General features: G+C 42.7%; 1 protein-coding gene across 1 annotated transcript in view; it reads left to right on the top strand.

Annotated features, from left to right (window-relative positions):
* Positions 1 to 18,026, top strand: part of LOC118422231 (afadin-like) — a 68,566-nt gene extending 50,540 nt beyond the window's left edge. The window contains exons 27-30 of the mRNA XM_035829747.1: positions 9,929 to 10,068; positions 10,233 to 10,354; positions 11,345 to 12,331; positions 14,055 to 18,026. Coding sequence (XP_035685640.1) covers positions 9,929 to 10,068; positions 10,233 to 10,354; positions 11,345 to 12,331; positions 14,055 to 16,381 — 3,576 coding nt within the window. The 3' untranslated portion in view covers positions 16,382 to 18,026. The remainder of the gene's footprint in view (positions 1 to 9,928; positions 10,069 to 10,232; positions 10,355 to 11,344; positions 12,332 to 14,054) is intronic.
* The last annotated feature ends 626 nt before the right edge of the window (positions 18,027 to 18,652 follow it).

The raw sequence follows: 18,652 nt of genomic DNA, 5'->3' as shown, positions 1-18,652 counted from the left end.
CCTGTGTTATTTCAGCAGGCTATTACCTCTGATTGTTATTGTTTATCATGCATTATAAGAGCTACAGTGATTGTAGTACTTTGTGAGATGTCAGTTACAGTGCACTCTTACTGCAGTTACGTAGTAAAAATTTGTATGGAGTCTGGTATAGTCTCATGGAGGTATTGATGATGTTTTGTTGTTTTTCTGTCCAATGTCATATCTTTGTGAATGAAGCAGACCCTTTTATTTTAACATTAAGAATGTAGTGCATTCTCATTGGACAAAAAAATTGAAGAATAGAAGGGTATATTTTCTTGAGATGCACCAAAGGTAGTATGACATTCGATAATGGATGTATCATTAAATGCTTTAGCATAAAACTTCCCAACAGTGATATCAGGTTTTGTCAACAGTCCGAACAGGTAATCATATCCACAGTACAAGGAAAGACCATTACAGTGTTACCCCATAGGGTCTAACTTTTAAATCAACACATTAGTCAACTTTCATTGTCTAGTTGGCCTGGGCACTGTGTTGTTTTGAAGTGATTGCACTTCTTTTTAACAGTTTGAGATGCCACGTCAGAGATACAATTGTCATTGTAAAGCTTGACAGTTCTTGTCATGTAAGGAGATCTCTTTGTATCTACATGTATCCCTGGTTGGTTTGTTGTTTAGCTGTCCTTTGTGAGACCAGCATCTTGTGTGGTTTTCCCAGTGATTTACCCGATGAGGCGGGTCCCACTCCGGCCGCTATTTGGTCAGTGGCTGCTCGACACGGCCTGAGCAAAGTTTGCTTGTTTGTTCTGCACTCCGCGTGGAAAAACCCTGTCCAAACGTGGGTCTCCCCTCTCTTCAAAATACCACAAGTGGGCTGCCTTTGTGGATTTATCCTTAACCTGCGCTGGCGTTTCAGAGAAGAGTTTTACATTTACCTGCTCCACTTTCATTAACTTCCACATAGCTTTGCCAACTTGAAGAAGGAAATCTTCCACTGTTTTGTGTCATTTCAAAGAACGTTTTGTTGAAATTTTTCCTGTTGTTCTAACTTCTATGCAGCAGTATTTACTTTCATGACAAGGGGGTGATTTATTACTATTCCATCGTCTGTGCTAACACAAAAGTGACAAATACAACCTAGTCTACAAGTCTAGAAGTCTGTGTTACTAAAGAAGACGTTAGTAGGACACAATCATTTATCAGTCTATTAGGACTGCAACGTACATTCTGTATATTCTGTATCATTTGTCACAGAAGACCTTAAGTAGGTGACTTTAATTCTACCCTATAGGATGAATTTGCATGTCTTGTCTTAAATGTTCTTTAGTGTATTGATTGTTGATGGGTGATTCAATCAATACTTTCCAGGTTATACAAATATTATACAATTTAAAGTAGGATGGGTTGTCTATTTTGTTAAACCTTCATTTTATAGGCTTTTTTTGTTAGAAATTCAGCATTGCTTTATTCATATTTCAATGAGAGGCTATCAAACCTTTATTTGTGCATGTTGTGCGTAGGTGACAAGTCTTTGTATATGGATCATTAAAGGCCCTTTATTGCTCGTTAAGTTGCTCCAATTACGGTTGTTGGCGTGTTGATGTTGATTACATAGGTGCTAATTATGTTTGCAGTACGGTGTCATTGATTAATGGTGCCAGGTTACAAGCCACAGGTGTGTGGACATTGTTGGATTGACAACGGTATTGTACCAAACTGTCACTCAGCCCTCGTAAATGTCGTGGTCATCAGGATCCGCGGGCAGACGCTACACGATTAATCGGTTTATGGATAAAAAGTTTGGAGGATTTCTTGAAAGTTGTAAACAACGCAGAAGGACTTTAACATAAGTATTTCCCACCAAACGTCTTAACTGGAAGTTGTATCCTGTGCGATATAACAAACAAATGTCATCCCTGACAGGGTAGAGAATGTCGAGCAAAAGGGAGAAAATAACTGTTTGACACTTGGTGCCCCGCCACTACATTTTGTACACACAGGTTCAATCACCACAAATCTCTCCGGTGTATCAGGCCTTCCTGTCCTCCGCGTGTGTCAACATCAGGCGGAAGTCGGAAAGACGCCGCAGGAATGTTGCATCAGACCATCTCTCCAGCCGTCCTAGGAAAACATCAAAAGTCTTTTGGACTGGAGTAGCTGTTTTCTGTTTGCCCAGCACATGTCTTCACGTTCTGTGGTGCAGGAGGTATTCACCTCTGCAGGTTTTATGACCAGATTTGGTGTCTTTGTGGCGAGCCTTGAAACTGAAGTGGCGTGGCGTCTTCCTCCCCCAGCTGGCAGACAAGTGTTCTACAGTTTCAAAAGAAAGTTCAAGTTCAAGAGCCAGGCTTGAACCCCACCCACTGCTCTTGTCTGTGGGTCACATTGTGTAGTGCACTTTGGAGACTAGCATCTCCTCTATTAGTATTATATTACTGCTTTCCGACTTCTCTCTTCAGCAGTAGATGATTAGAAAAGTAGTTTTCCCATGGAGTGATACTATTCTGATAATTCAAGAGCATCCAGTATCAAAGCCCTGAAGTCAACTATAATTGCTGCCATGTGTGTTCCTTGATATAAGGTTCTTGTCTGAACAAAGAACCATTTTTTTTCAAAATACCACATAGTCTCTACATGTAGATAAGTCAATGTATATATTTTGCAAAGGAATTGAAAATGAATAGAATTGCCACAAGACTTAGTGACAATGTATGTTTACAAAAAAAGAGTCATTTATTACTCATCCAAAGTATGTTGACAAAGCAACCAAAAACAAATTTGTAAATTGAAAACTGGGCTTTTCATGATATTGGAGCAAGTAAAATTTTATAAACCACAAGTGAGTTATATTTATGTCAAAAGTTTGTTCCAATACACTGCTGTGTGCTCATAGCACCACCTTGAAGTGGTAAAAAGGACCTGTTGAGTTCTTATCTCCAGCAGACACTGGTGTAGGTTACTGTCTGTTTGCTGAGCCAAGAGATCAGCTCTTCCCTTGTCTGTCAACATCCTAGCCCCTACCTCACGCCCCTGCTACGCTGTGATTCGGTCCAATTCCCCGAGTAAAAGGGCTCCTAATGTCAAAGCTCTATTCCTGGCCCACGCTGTGCTTGACCAGGCTGTAGCCAGCGTGTGATGTCCATCATCGCTTTAGCAGCATTTCACTTCACCCCAAACATTCCACGCTTCCTACCAACACACTCTTGTCATTCTGTGCTACCGGAGAGTAGAATTATGTAGCGTGCCCTTTCTTTCTGTTTTTCCAAATACTTCTGCAAAGTAGTAAAGAAAAATTCCAAAAACTTCAATAAAGTGTAGGAAAGAATGTCTCTTGTACAGCAAGTATGGGAAAATCCTTTCCTTGTGAAGAATGCTTCATAATGATTTGTTCATGTAATCCCAGCAAGTATGTACAGAGCCAAGCCCTTGCCATAAATGGTCAAGGCAAGTGCCAAGTGTATGATGAAGTGGTCTTTCAACAGGCGTCCCTCTCCTCGTGAGGAATGCTTTGGTCCACCTGCCTGTACAATAGTCCTCTCCACACACAAAAATTCCCAACAAACAAATCAGGCGCTTTGAAACTCTTGGGGTCGAGCCCTTGTCTACAGAGCGTGAAAAAGGTACATGTGAAAGATTGGCATGTCAGTATTTTCTGATTAAATTTTAGTAAAGAAGAGAAGTTATGGGGAAAGCAAGTGGCAGATCAACCATTTTGGACTTGTGCCACACATGTATTTATTGTATGACTGAGTGTTACAGTTCTGAAAACTGAAATAATAGTAGTTTCTCAGTTGATGAAATTGACTGTTGTGAAATTTGATCTCTAATGTCAATGCCACACCTGTCACTCAAAATAAGGCAGATGTCAACTTTTAGAGAACCATGCTCCAGAATGCTTTTGTTACTTGTCAGAATTTGCCAACTGATATCCCTTGTCTTTTTATGCTGTGTGTCTACCAAATACCAACATGTAATCTCCATTAAAAGACTGAACCATGCAGACCCTTGGGTTAATTCTCCCCTGATGACTTGGAGTGGGTAATTTGCGAAGATGAGAACCAGTTTTAGCCTTAGCTTTGTGGTGGTTGTAGATGTCAAAGGTGAAGATTGGCTAGACATGGCTAGAGAGTCTATGAGAGTCAAGAAAGGGATTCTGACATTTCTTTTACAAGTTACGTTTTACAAAGATCTTTGTGGGGTAAATACTTAATCTGTAAGAAATCGAATCTAGTCATTTTTCACCATTAAGTATTCTGCCTTTGTAGGGATTTACACTTAAGTGTTCTGTAGTCTTTATATATATAGGATCTAAGCTTCTTTGACATACACAAGGATTTGTACTGTCACTCTGTATCTTTCTTAGAAAAGTGAGAGAAATGCTGTAGGCCTAATACTGATCTTCCTAGCTTTTGCTCTCCATAAGTCTATTATTGCACCTAATACACAGCAGCTAGCCAGAGGCAAGCGTGGCTTTGCAATGCCCGTCGGGACCCAGATTGAAGGATCCCTTTCAACTTGAAAGAGCTGAAAGCATTTTGGTTGAGGTCACATGATGTGAAGTGGTCTAGTAATGAGGAGCTCTAGCCAGTGTTTTTGTGTTGTTACTGCGTGGCTCGTCTGAGAGCAACTCTCACACAGGAGGGAAAACAAATACTAGGCATTGGCCTTGACGTCAAAGAACACAGAAGCTTCTTGCTTCTCTGGGTCCTTGGGATCGGCGTGTCTGTCTTAGAGCACTTAGAGATAAGGAAAATCCAGGTATCTTATCTCATGTTTTCTACCTTTGACTTACAATGTAGCCATTAGCCGTGTGTGTCTGTTGTTACAGCATCGTTGTCAGGAACAGGAAAACAGTAGTTTCACTGTTGGTTCTTTTGGTATGGTCGTCCAGGAGATTTTAATGTCTTAGACTACAATGCAGTATGCAGGTATATGTGTTCATTTGATACAGTTTGAAAGTGTATGAGCCCTGATGTCCACGTTCAAGGAAGGAAGTGTTATTATTAACTGGTAATTTATGGACACTTGAAAATTATTTCTAAGCTGTACCTTATTCAGGATATCAGTCTATTGGATTTTCTTGTTATTAGAAGAGGAAGACAAGGGACTCTTGTTAGACAGTTCTTTTGGTGTAAGTAGAGAACACAAGAAGTACTCTGTAGGACTTCTGTGTCTGTTGTGTTAAGTATAGGTGGGGTGAGGGGGATTCAGGTAATCCTATCATCCTGTGCACGGAAGGTAAACTTGTTTTGCTTCCAGATATAAGTGGAAACAGTTAAGATGGTTGAATCCATCCCCCCCCCCCCCCATATAGCATTTTGTTTTTATTTCAGGCTACTCCAGTCATAAACAAGGCTGATGATGTCGGGTATTTTATGGTTGGTAAATGGCTATTTTATGCAATCTGTCTTATCAACATCTTTAAGCTTTATAACTTAGAATGGCCTTGTTCTGATTTATAATGTAATGTTTAAGCCACCTGCATTGTTGTGGACCACTTGACTGTTGGTAGACTAGATTAGCACTTTTATTGATCATGTTATCAAGGATCTGATAAGTATAATGACTTTTCACTGAAAAGTGCAAACATCGAAAATAAGGGTCTGGAGCGTGTGACCTTGTTATCCGCGAGGGGGATGTTTGAACAGGCCGGAATATTTCTCAGTCTTCGCTGTTGACGCACGTCTACTTTCGCAGGCCTCTGTCGAAGAACGGTTCCCCGACATTAAAAATAGGCGGATAAATTCACAATCAACAAACTGTGTCGCGGCATTCTTCACATGCCTCACCTGAATGAGGTCTCCATTGTCACTTACTGCAAAGCACTGTGGGAAGCAAACTTGGCACTCAGCACATGAAGTAACCCTTAACGCTTGGGTCAACATTGAAACGAGGCATGGAAAAACAGGAACAGATTCTACTTTTCTAGCTTTCCTAGCCATTTTTTCTGTCTCTCTTTTACTAGAAACTTTATGTCCCGAGTGTGTTATCACACATGGAAACCTTATGTTACACTGTCATGTCTTTCCAGAGTATATCACAAAATGTTTGTTGATACTTTTCAGCTCCAGCATATGGAGTTGAAACACAATATCCACCATTTGTAAGGCTGTAGTTGCTGTTATAGCTGCGGTCACACGTGTCGGTCATCCTTGTCTGACATTGAAAAGGTACCCTGGGACATTGAACTGTCTATTCACTGGGAGTTGGCAGACTGTCTTTTCTGGTGCCTCTCAAAGTTGTCTTGGATTGTAGGAACTGGCATTCAAATTTTGCAGTTTCTTGTAGCTTGATACTTGTAATATGTGTTATGTCTTCATCCCAAATCTGTCATGTTATTTTTCATCCCAAACCTATCTTGTTATTCTTTTTAAAGAAAAATACTCTTTACCTTATGCTAAAAATAGCAAAAGTTAAGAGTTAGCTATTACATCTTTGGCTATACAACTCGGCATTAATCTCACTTATGCACTTCACCTGCTATTGGACATGCCTGAAATTCCTCCCTAATCTCCACTGTTGTCTCTGAGGCACAACCTTACATAGGGCAACCAACTTGAGAACGGACGTGTTTGAAAACTGATGTCACCTCTGTTAGAAGCATAGCACGGTCGTGAAGGAATTTCTGAAGCGTCGGACGCCACATGTGAAAACACCATGGTCACATGCACTCTACTGAGAAGTTCAGCCTGTCAGGACAAATCATTATCACCTGTACCAGGCTGTAGTCAGTGGAGGTTGCCAGGCTAGATCCTACAGCCAGTATTGTACACTCAGTGGCTAACAACAACAGCTGATAACCTCTGTCAAGACAACTTGGCGCCTGTGTTTTCTTGGTTATGTCTTGCTAGGTTTCTGACAAGGATGTATGTATTGTTTGTTTTTTCTAACAAGAAGCAAAAATGTCCTGTTTCTGTTTAAGCCCCACACTGTAATTCCATTGCTGTAAATGAATACCTTTTTCAGCAAGCCATTTCCCATTCAATTATCCAAAGTGCTTCATATGCACTTAGCAGTATTGATTTTGCAGCTAGGTACGTGCTGTTGCATCATTTCTATTCATGGCGCAGTCAAATCTGACATGAATTTTATTTGGAGAAAAGTCGACTCATACTAATGCCCATAATGGCCTGATATTTGCATGGGCATCTATCCAACTATGCCTAAGAGTAATAATAAAAGTCACCTATCGTATACTTGACAATCATGAATTCATCTACTTCAAGAAATAGTTCTTTTCCATACAGCAAACTATGGCAACCATTTCCCCTCATAACTTGAGGATTTAACATGAAGTCAAACTGGCGTGGCTTCAGTCGAAAAGCATCTGACTAATTGCAAGGTAGCAGCCGGTTAGCAAACAACAGCAAGTCCAAATTCAACAAGTGTAAATCAGGCTATTGAATGTTGGCACCACTCCGCACAAAGGCGGCCATTGAGGGGTGCCGTTTGGCCCACCTGATGGGCGGATTCTGTGCCAGGTAGCCTGGCGACCTTTTCTGAGTGAGTCATTGTTGCCAGGGCACGTCCTGGTTCAAGTTCAATTCCAGCAGGATCTCTTGCAGCAAATTTAAGGTATAGCTTGAAAGTTTTGAATAGTGATACTGATTTTGACTTCTGTAGGATTGAAGGTAAGGAAAAAGGAGCATTTGTAGGAACTGCTTGTGTGAAAAGACTTGGTCTAATTTGAAACTAGTTCAGTGTTCTCTGTAGATAAATGTTGTTTGATAAAAACATCTGATGAATTGTGTTTGAGATAGAATTGCCCTATGTTATCTTAAGGTATCTCAGTGGGAGGTATTTGAACTTGATAGTGAATAGCCACTGCTTGTATCCATGTAGGAACCTGCTATAATTATGTTATAAATTGCTTTATTGCAGTCACTTACCTGAATCACAGAAACAGGTTTAACAGAAGTGCAGTTTAACATCAAACATACAGCGACAATAGACTACATTGCTGCTGTAGCAAAACTATCTTGGCTTTCGTGTCATTCCCTTCCAAGGGAAATTGGATTTTGGATCAAAGCTGGGCAATGTCTGTTGTTTTATGCTCCCAGAAAAATGTGAAGATATCAGTACTAGCTGAACTCTTGACTTGTTTGCTTCAGATGAAATACAATGATGTCATTGATTACCCAGGCATTTCAACATCGCAATTGGTCTCCCTCTCACTTTTAGGGACAATTTTGCAATGTAGAACAACCTTGCTAGATAGACAGCCATTTTTTTCTATAGTAGAGTTTCATGCACAAGCAAGGAAAGAAGCATACACTCAGTTTTATTTACCTGCTAGAACTAGATGTATTGATTAACTAATAGTTGAATGTCCTATGATTTCTTTATCAGCGAAAGAATATTGAAGACTAGTGTTGCTATGAATCACAGTCTGAGCTCTTATAGTGTTACCTGCCCTTTGTAAGAATGAGGTCACAGGTGTGTTATGTTGAAAGGACCTCCTATGCCTTAGCTGTGTGATCATTGCTGCATTGAGGTATGTTTGAGAGCCCCCCAGTAGAAAATACTTGGACTTAACCAGGGTCACCTTCCTTCTGAAAAATGAGGTCATGTTTGGCAAGAAAAATCCCTGAAGGTTACCTTTAAATACCCCCAAAAGACTCCTTGAATACATTTGTATCTCATTGTGGATTACTAAAGCGTTGACCAAGTGGAAAGAAAAAAAAACAGTTACAGTTTTGTCAGCTTCCTTTCCACCATTGTTCAATTGTCTATAAATAGAAAAGGTGCAACAATGTGTGGATGGAGGTTCCAGGTGATTGGTCCCTGCTGGCTGACTGGATTATCGACCAAGGGAGGTTGTGTGTGTAATGGTGATCAAAGTGAGCATATCTGATAGGGAGAGGGGTTCTGTTTAGGTAATCCAGGTGGTGTGGCAATTGTTTTCTGGTGTTTGTATAAGCTTCACCTGCTGTGTTGACAGGAGGCTTGAAAAAAGTGGGCTAGATCTTAGTGATGATGTCCGCATTTTGTGATAAAATCTCTATGCGGCTCCAATAAATTAAGGATGGTAAAAAGGTTTTAGATTTCATTGCAAAGGAGCTTTTAATGAAAAAGATAGGTATTATGTTCTGACCTTATTTGCTCTGCTATATTAAATCATATTACACATATCAGCATTCCTCGTGATAGGCTGTTGATGACTTCATTGCATTGACAAGCTTGTTAGTTTGAAGGCTTCATGCACAGTATAATCAGTACCTGGAAATGAGCAGCTCTTTGAAAATAATGGCTTTTGATACACAATGTTGCGAGGTCGATAATTTGAGGCTTCTTCCAGTTACAAAAAGATCTAAGCGGAATTTGAAAGAGATGCAACAGCCCACTGGTTCTCTTTGATGATGTGATGCAGGCTTTGTTTATTTCTGTCCAAACACCTGTGTGTCTGTTTGCAAGCTAATCTGCTGTCGGATTATGGTTTGTTGGCTGTCAAATCGACCGTTGCATCACGCCTGAAGTGTCCGTTTGGGTTTTCAGTGCCGGTAACAGATACTTGGCAGTCGCTTTGCTTTTACAGTAGCGAAACATTATATTTCTTCTCCCCATCTGTTTTGTTTGCAAATTCTATTGATTCTCATGGTTGACAGATTTTTTTACATCTAGTATGTAGTTAAGGTCTACTGTTGTTAGTTTCTTGGTGGTCTTGAGGTTCCAATTATACTATTTTATAGGTGTAATACATTAATAAGATGGCATTGCTGACACTCAGGGAAACGTTGTCAAGAAAGTTTGGTATAACACTAAACTTTCCAATACAATGTAAAATGTAATAGAAAATCTGATGAGTCACTGCTTTAAACTGTGTTGGTGCAATGTCAAGATTTTTATCGTATTAATCAGTACAGATGATTATGTATAACGTGTATTAAAAAATGTATGTTCTCCAAAAGACATGAATATTAAAAAATGGTCTTGTTTTGTATCTGTAGGGTGCTGGACAGGATCAGCTTGGAATCTACGTGAAGTCGGTAGTTAAGGGCGGCGCAGCAGACTTGGACGGACGTCTGGCAGCTGGAGACCAGTTGCTGGAGGTTGACGGGCATAACCTCGTGGGACTTTCTCAAGAAAGGTTCGCATGATTGTCATTGCCATTCTTTGTCAAAACTTTACGATTGTCTTGGTAAATTAAAATCGAAGATTAGAGGTTGTTGATGCATGTCCACCCTGGGAAAGCAGTTTCTGTCACTGCAGATCATACAGATATACTAAATAATTGTACTTGTTCCTCCGCAGGGCTGCAGCGTTGATGACACAGACTGGGCAGACTGTAAATCTCAAGGTCGCCAAGCAAGGAGCAATTTACCACGGTCTGGCCACACTGCTCAGTCAGCCTTCTCCAGTCATGCAAAGCAGAGGTAAGCCATCAAGACTGGGGTAAACTCAGACCAAAAACTTCTTGCTCCTTCTTCTTCATCTCTTTCTTTCTTTCTTATTTTCTTCTTTCTTTACTTGGAAATCCGTCTTGACAACCATCTCCACCCTCCTGTTTCATCAGTCTGCTCTCTACACTGTTCAAAGCTGTAAGAGAATGTAAACAAAGCAGCAAGTAACCAATCGCTAACCAGACAAAAAGGATACATTTTCCCCTCCCAAGCTCACTTTTGGATTAATGTTGCACAGACGTTCATGTAACGACAACCAGGGAGCCATGGTTTAAACACTGTGAATTCTACAGTCAAGAAAGAGGCTTCGGACGTGCACTGAAATAAGACCTTTCAAAGCTTGTTCCTGTCAGTGGATCAAGTCTACAAGAGAGGCAACATGCGCACATACATGTACTCTGGTGATTCCTTCAGACAAGGACATGTGCTGCTCTTCATCCGTATCTCCATTTCATCTGTCTTGTCCATCTTTTCTTCTGTCTTTCAACATTCTTTGATCTATTGTTGAAGATATGCTGTGCAGTGGGACCTCTCCTTAAGGATGCTCTTCTCATCCTGGTCCATTGTGTCGTGGAAGGCTTTCTTGTGTAAAAACTGTGTGGTCATTACTGATGGAGTTTTCTGGAAACCTCTTTGAGCCTCTTAACGTGGTAACCCCCGTGCAAGCTTTGCTGTGGTGCTTTGGGATGCTTTGGATGGCCAACTGCTGCCTATCTCATTCTGTAGTGTGCCACTGGATAACAAAACTAACAAATGCAATCTTACCAGGCCTCCTGTAGCTGCATAGAAATAGAGAGGGCAAGGAAACCTTAATTGTTTCATCTAACATCATATCAGAAGAGTTGTTTCTGTGGCCTTACTGTGTTACATGTGTTATGATATAACAGTAACCCATTATGTGTGTAAAGTTTGTTGACATTTGCTGTAATCCAGTAAACTTGAACATGACTGTCCTCGTTCCAGTGTCACGTCGCAGCCTCGGTCCCACTGCCCTCAGTCCGTCACAGGGGGGTGATACCACCCCTTCCAAGACGCGCCCTAAGAGCGAAGATATTCTCGCACGCCATACAAATCAAGTCAGCACCCCACCCTGGCGAGAAAAAATGGCACCCGAGGGGGAAGGTTCCGGCACGGTACAGAGGAGGGAGGAGTACCGCTCCTCCCCCCACCTCCACAACACCAATAGTAAGTCTAAATCTGTATCAGACATTGTCAGCGATGCCGAGGCCAGGGGCAGGAGAGCTCGCAACGAGATAGAGTCTGTCCGTGAGCAGATAAAAGTCCGTAGAATCATTCGCAGGTCCCACTCGGCTTCCCAGAGCCGAAGCCGCTCCTCCTCCCTCTCCCGTCTCGTTAATGATTTAGAGAGTCGCGATTGGAAGGCAAAGGAGGAGGCGGATGTCTTGAAGGGCGCTCGGAGCCCCAGAAGCCCCCTCAGTCCCAGAAGCCCTAAAAGCCCCAGTCCTCGTGGAAATAGGTCTTTTAACTGGCCACCTCCAAAACAGGAAGATGTCCGTAAGTCTGACAAATTATCCAACGGTGTGCCTGACATTGGGAAAGAAAATTCGAAGACACGATGGTCGAACGAAATCATGATGAATGGGGATGTATCAAACGGTGTAGTTCACCACATAAAAAGGTCGGCCATCACTCACAACGTGCGACCCTTTGGAAAGGAGATCAAACGGTCCCGGTCTTGCTCAGAGCTTAAGGAAGAGTTTGAAAAAAAGGAGAAAGAAGCCAAGGAAGGATTAGATACCCTAAGGCTTAGCATGAAAACCCAGGCCTCCCTAAGTACAACCGAGTTAGGCAGGATTAGGAAGGCTGTGTCGATCTCTGACTATCAGAGCAAGGCAGAGGAGAGGGATAAGCAAGCCAAGAGGGACGAGGAAATGCTTAGCCAGAAAAGCCGTCGTCATTCGGAAGGGTCGACTAAGTATTATGTATCAGGTATGGGACATCCATGTTGGGACTTCTACCAGTGTGCCTTCCTGGGACATGCTTCATGCTGGGACTTCGACTTCTGCAGGCATCTTCAAACAGTTGTGCCGCTGGCAGTGTAAACAATCTTTATTCTATCACGTAGGAACAAAAACTTATTTAAAATCTTGACTATGGCTATTTTGTTACTCTCCGAGGCCATAGTGCTTAAAGCTAAAATAAATTGCAAAAAAATATTGGCTTTTTTTTCATGCATTTTGTTTTTGGTATGGTAACACTGCATGTTTGGCATGAGGTGAGGTTGCCAGCTTGTTCTAAGTATCAGCATGAAGCATGTGCCATGTTGAAGTGATTGACAGGCCCATGGGATGGGGGAGGGTTAGTGGGAATCAGTACTGACCTTGTTTTTTTAATGTATTGTACTAACCGTGTCCAAACTATCCATGCATGTTCACTCCATATAGAACCTCATAAGTCTGGCAGGCTTGGGGTACATTGGGCTAACACAGTGTCAGCCCCCTCCCTCAGTAAGTATGATATAGCCCGCACACAGCTGGCTGGCCATGCTGTATCGTGCTGTGTAGTGCTGTACAAGGCTGTGCGCATCAGTGCTGTTGTAAGCTGTTCCTAACCATTTTTTGTTGTTGTTGTTGCCATGTTGTATACAATGTTCTAGTAGCATGCATAGATAGTTGTAGCATGCAGTGTGATGTGTTATCATTATTTCACTAACCAGTGTTTTTGCCAAGTGTGTTCATTTTGTGATGTTTAACTTTGTGTGTTTATTTGCATGCCAGATGACCATGGTGAAATTCATGCTGAATATCTTGTTGGCTTCATTAACACTAGTGCATCAGAATTTTTGATTTACATGTAGTTCATTTGTCATCTACAAGTGACTCTTTTTTGTGTAAGGCAAAATAATTGTAGTTGCAGGAAGTACATGTATTTGTTGACATATTAAAGATGCAGTTATTCATCGGTTAGTCAAAGGGGAAAGTTAATTTGACAGCAAGACACACAGGGTTGAAGGCCTGTTCTAGTTTAGCTTGCACGAGTATTAGGTGTAAGAAGTTCTCTCATCAGGCCAGTGCCATTCAGTTAACGGTGGATCACGTCAAGAAGCACGGCTTTACAGCAGAGACTTTTTGAGCCATTGACAAGTTGTGAGAAGCCATCTGTGCTCTCTACTGTATGGATGGGCAAGAGCTTACCCTGGCCAATATTGTCAACCTTTGACTGTGTGGAATCCTCCTGGAGATTCACCATGGATATACCAGTACCAAGGCTGCCACTTGTGGTTATAACCTTCTATTTTCCCTTGGATGAAGTTGCCAGTTTCCAGGAAGGCTGTCATCACCTTTTGGAATCAACAGACTTATTGTCAACTACAAGATCTTCAGTATTGTCAGGAGAAAATGGAGTCATCTACATCAGGATAATCCTTCAAATAGTTCAAAGGCTCTTGATCATCAGTCTGTCCTGGTGTTTTCGTACCAAATTACTTTTTTTTTTCATGGAGACCCACATTTTGTTTTATTAGGTCATGAAATTCTAGTTTGAGTATGCCAAATTGTCCAATTTGGAAACTTTTGTCGTTGACATTGAAATATTTAAACATCATTGCTAAGGACACATCTATGTGTAAAACTGACCCACAGGTACTTTGAATGTTATCTCTCTTAAGCTACAGTTTTGTTGTTAATAACATGATGTTGTTTTTCCCCTGCAGCATACAGCCAGATGTACGGCCAGGGCCGTCCTTCACCCCAGCAGCAAGGCGGTTACCGGCCGGCGGCGTCCAACCCCAACATCCAGGCCCACCTGAAGCAGCCGCCGCGTGAGGCACCGCGCTCCCAGTCCACCTCCAACCTGGGCTACCCGCAGCAGGGTGAGCCCCGCAGGGTGGGAGAGATGCGCCGTGGCCCGCCCCCACCCCAGAGGAGCCCCAACACCACCAGCAACTACGCCGACCCACGTGGGGACAGATATGGTGCCCCCGACCACCGTAGAGACTATATGAACGTAGACCCTAGAGATAGGCACCCTGCTAATGATCAGGACAGGAATTATGTGGAGCAGAGGTACTTGCCTCCAGAGGCTAGGGATAGGTACGCCCCTGTAGGGCACGCTAAGGAAAGGTACCCCCCTCAAGACCAGCAGGCACCGAGGTACAATGTCACCTATAGGGCTGAGCCCTACGGCACCAAACCAGGCTACTCTGACTCCCCTCCCCCTCCACCACCTCCCCCACCCCCAGAGAATTACGACGGTGTCCCACCCGATCTGCCGCCCCCTCCACCCGACCCTCGCTATAACGACAGCCCCCCTCCACCACCCCCACCCCCGGCAGAGATGATCGGCCGGTACCCAGGCGGCCGACAGCAGAGTGATTCTCCACGAGCCAAGCTTGCAGAAACCATGCGTGCAGCACCATACAATCCAGAGCAACCCAGTCAGCTGAAGCTACGTCACACCGATGGCCCACAACAGTACGGCTCTGAAGAGGAGAGGAGGTTCATGGAGATACAGGAGATAGAAGTTGATGCCGAGAAGCGGAAGCAGCGGATGAATGGCAACAAAAACTACACATCCGAGGTGACCTACGTTCTTGAGAAGAGCGACACTCTCTCCCCGTCCCCATGGGAGAGGGAGAAGAGGGTCTACATCGAGAAGCAGATCAACGAGCAGCTGAAACAGATGCGAGAGCAGGAAATCCAGGAGCTGGAAGGGAAGAACTACAGACGGCCCGAGGAAGAAGACAGGCTTCGCAAGCTGCGAATGGAAGACCAGTTCCAGCGAAGGGCAGAAGAGGCGAGAAGGCGAAGCGAAGAGGAAGAGGAGGCAGCGTCAGAAAGTGACGAAGAGCCTCACCCCAAGCAGCTGGTCCGCGTTGTCGCAGAGGAGGCGGAAGCAGCAAAGCAGCGAATCATCGAGAAGGACCACCAGCGCATGTACGAGGAGGAGCGTCGTGAGATGGAGAGGATTAAGGAGCAGGAGCATCGTCTGCAGCAGCTGCAGGCTGAGCGGGACGAGCAGCGCCAGAGGCTGGGACAGAAGATGGACAAACGGGAGCGGGAGCAGGAAGAGTGGCTGGAGAAGCAACGCCAGCTCCGCGAGCAACAGCGCATCGAGCAGGACGAATCCCGCAGACTCCAGGTGGAAGAGGAAGAGCAGATGCGCCACAGGAAACAGGAAGAGATCCGCATCAAGCGGGAGCAAGATCAGCAAGCTTTACGACAGATCCAGGCACAGAGAGAGTCCGAGGAGAAGGCATACCGCGAGGCGGAGAGGAAACGAAGAGAAGCAGAATACCTCACCAAACGTCAGAGGGAGCGGGAAAGGGAGCGCCTGAGGCAAGAACGACAGGAACGGGAGCGCCTACTTCTCGAAAGAAAGCTTACGTCCGAAACGCTGATCTACAAGAAGAGGGATTCAGCATCTGATCAGAGTTCGGACGCATCCTCTCCCACTGCCAGGGAGCACCCTGGTGTCCAGTCCACCCGAGTCAACGCCTACCAAATCCCACCACCAGAGAAGACGTACATCGCCCCACCCGCTCCCCCTCAGCGGAAGTCTTCCTACGAGTCCCTGCGTGACTCGGACAGGTACAACGACAACTCATCCCGACCATACAACAACTACAATGACTACGACCAAGAGAGGAAACCATCGCCTCCTTCCAAACCATCATACGACGCTCTCCATCCCCCCTCCTCCACTGCCTCGTACCATTCCAGTGCCTCCTCCTCTTCATCCCCCTCTCATAAACCTGACGACTTTTCATCTCCAGCCAACTCCCAAGGTCTAAACACGTACAACACAAGCGTGGCCGGTACTACCCCTGGTATCATTGGTGCGCAGGAGGTTTATCGGGATCCGGTGATGCGGAAGAAAGCGGAAAAGAAGGCTCAGGCTATGGAGGCGGCAAAGAAAAAACCCGGTCCCGAGAAACTTTCCTTCAAAGACCGCATGAAAATGTTTGACCAGGGGCAGACCATTGAGAAGCCACGCACGTCAAAATGGCTAAAAGAACATGCACCAGAAACAGTTGGTTAGCAGGGGTAGCATTAGGACCAGTGTAGTGGACAAAAAGCCTTTCTTGTAGCAATGGAATAAAGGATAACTAACAGCAAATTTAGGGGAAAAGTAATATTGTGGAATAGTGTGATGGGAAACTTTATCCCACAATGATAATAGTCTACAAACACTTGTATTAGCCTGGAAACTACATACTCTCACTCACTTCTTGCATAACAAGATGATTTGTGCGTAGGAGAAGAAATGAAAATTGATTCAAAATTTAAAGACCTCTCTAATCATGCATCCAGAACTATTCATATTTAGATGAGTGCTTTTCTGAATGTGGATGTTCATAATATAGATTGAATGATTTTTGAATGAAGTTAGTTTTTCTATCACAGTGTAGATTTAGCTGTAGAAACTGAAAAATTTGCCGAATTTTTGTACTTTTTACTCCCTGTACAGAATTTTATACCTTAAGAGTTGACTGGAGTTGCAGAGTCCTGAATTTCTGGGTGCTCAGAAAGAGAGTTAAAGAAACCAGCAGGCAGTGTTCCCATCAAGACTTGTGAATTTCTTAGGAAGGCATGGTGGTGGCAAAAGCAGAGTACCTCAGACTGTTCCAAGTGTGCCAAAAGTCTTGCCTGCTCTAAACTTGGTCTTGAGAAGGGTGCCTCGGGGGTTGGCGGTATCATGAGTGGAGCTTTGTACATGTACGCAATGAGAGATGGCTCATCGTAAGGGGCAGCCATTTTGGATACTGAAACAAATGTTAGACTATATGTATGTGTGTATCAGGATTGTATTTCATGTTAGGATGCTATTTTTTGCCATTTCAAAAGAACACACTGTTACTGATGATAATTAGAAAGTAAAGAGTAGGAGAGAAATTGTACGGATTGCATGGAGATACTTATTTTACTGTGAAATACCGAGAGGTCCAAGTTTCTTAGCCTGTAGTTTGTAGCACTAACACATCATAGCCCTGAAACTCAACTGTATTATTGTAGACAAGACAGCGAAACTTGGTACCATTCTCGTTAGTAAGTTTGAATCTAACACTATTCATTAAGATGTTAATTTTGGATTGAGTACAGATTTTGCGGTAGATGAAATTGTGAAATTTCATGTAATGGAAGCATAGAAGGTGTGATCTTAAGGATAAGGTTCAGTGGTCAATAGTAGTGAACTAATTAATTCTCCTGCTGTGGTACTATAAGATCATTTAGATCTCTAAGGAAGCACGCCACTGAGGACAGCAGTGAAGTTTGAACTCTTGATGGCTTTTACAGATTTTTTGTTATTTCTTTTTAGAGATTTTGAACGTACGCAACAGAAGAGTTTTTTCTGTACAGTGTCCTTTGCTCTGTGGTTAACATGCAAGTCACTATGTGTGTCTTGGATACCACTTGCATCTTCTCTTTATCATGTATATATCACTTCAGCATTTGCTTGTATGTACACATTACTATGTAACTATCACAGACAAGCTAGTCATTGGTTTTACAAAATGTATTTCCCTTTCCTATTCAGATATGTCTAACATCCATGCAGAATGTACCCATATACATGTATGTATGCAGACTTGTTTTACTCGTATCATCATGTAGCAAAACCTCTCCTTTTTTTCTGGATATCCATAACAACATTTCTCTCTTGTAATAAATCCATTGACATAACACAAAAGGCTGTTTCTTTTGTTTTCTGTTGTCTTAAATCTAAGGCCATGTTGATTTGATTATATGGATAGCATCCTCTGGGAATCAAAAAACTGATGCGATCATGCAAATAAAATAAAAAGTTTGACCATAAAAAAAAGTTGCCTCCTTATAAAATCTAAGTGGTCAGGAAGGTTGAACAAATGACAATAGTATACCATGGTACCAAACAATAGATTTTAATTTTTGATCTTTCGCATCTTCTTTGACCTTGTAATGTTCTATGACATTATTATACATATTCTGATATTTATTTTGCAATCCATGGCATATGCATTTTGTATTTGCTTTTTTTGAAGGTGCTTTGTACGATTTAGTGTATGATTGAAATCTTTTATTTTTTTGGAAATAGCCGAAAATTCATGTGCGCACGGATGTCATACATATATTCAAATCGACATACTAAGTAGCCTGAAATAGATGGAGACTATGAGATCTAGTTGTACTGAATTCCACAGAATGAAGTACTGGTACAACTGTACATCTAGTAATTTGGCATTCATAAGCTTACCAGGGCTTACCCAGAAGAACAAGGAAATCTTGTTTTTGACAGTTTTTTTTTTTTAAATTGAATGATTAGCTTCAAAGC

Source organism: Branchiostoma floridae, chromosome 9, assembly GCF_000003815.2.
Source record: "Branchiostoma floridae strain S238N-H82 chromosome 9, Bfl_VNyyK, whole genome shotgun sequence".
Lineage (NCBI taxonomy): Eukaryota > Metazoa > Chordata > Leptocardii > Amphioxiformes > Branchiostomatidae > Branchiostoma > Branchiostoma floridae.
This window is presented reverse-complemented; position numbering and strand designations above follow the sequence as displayed.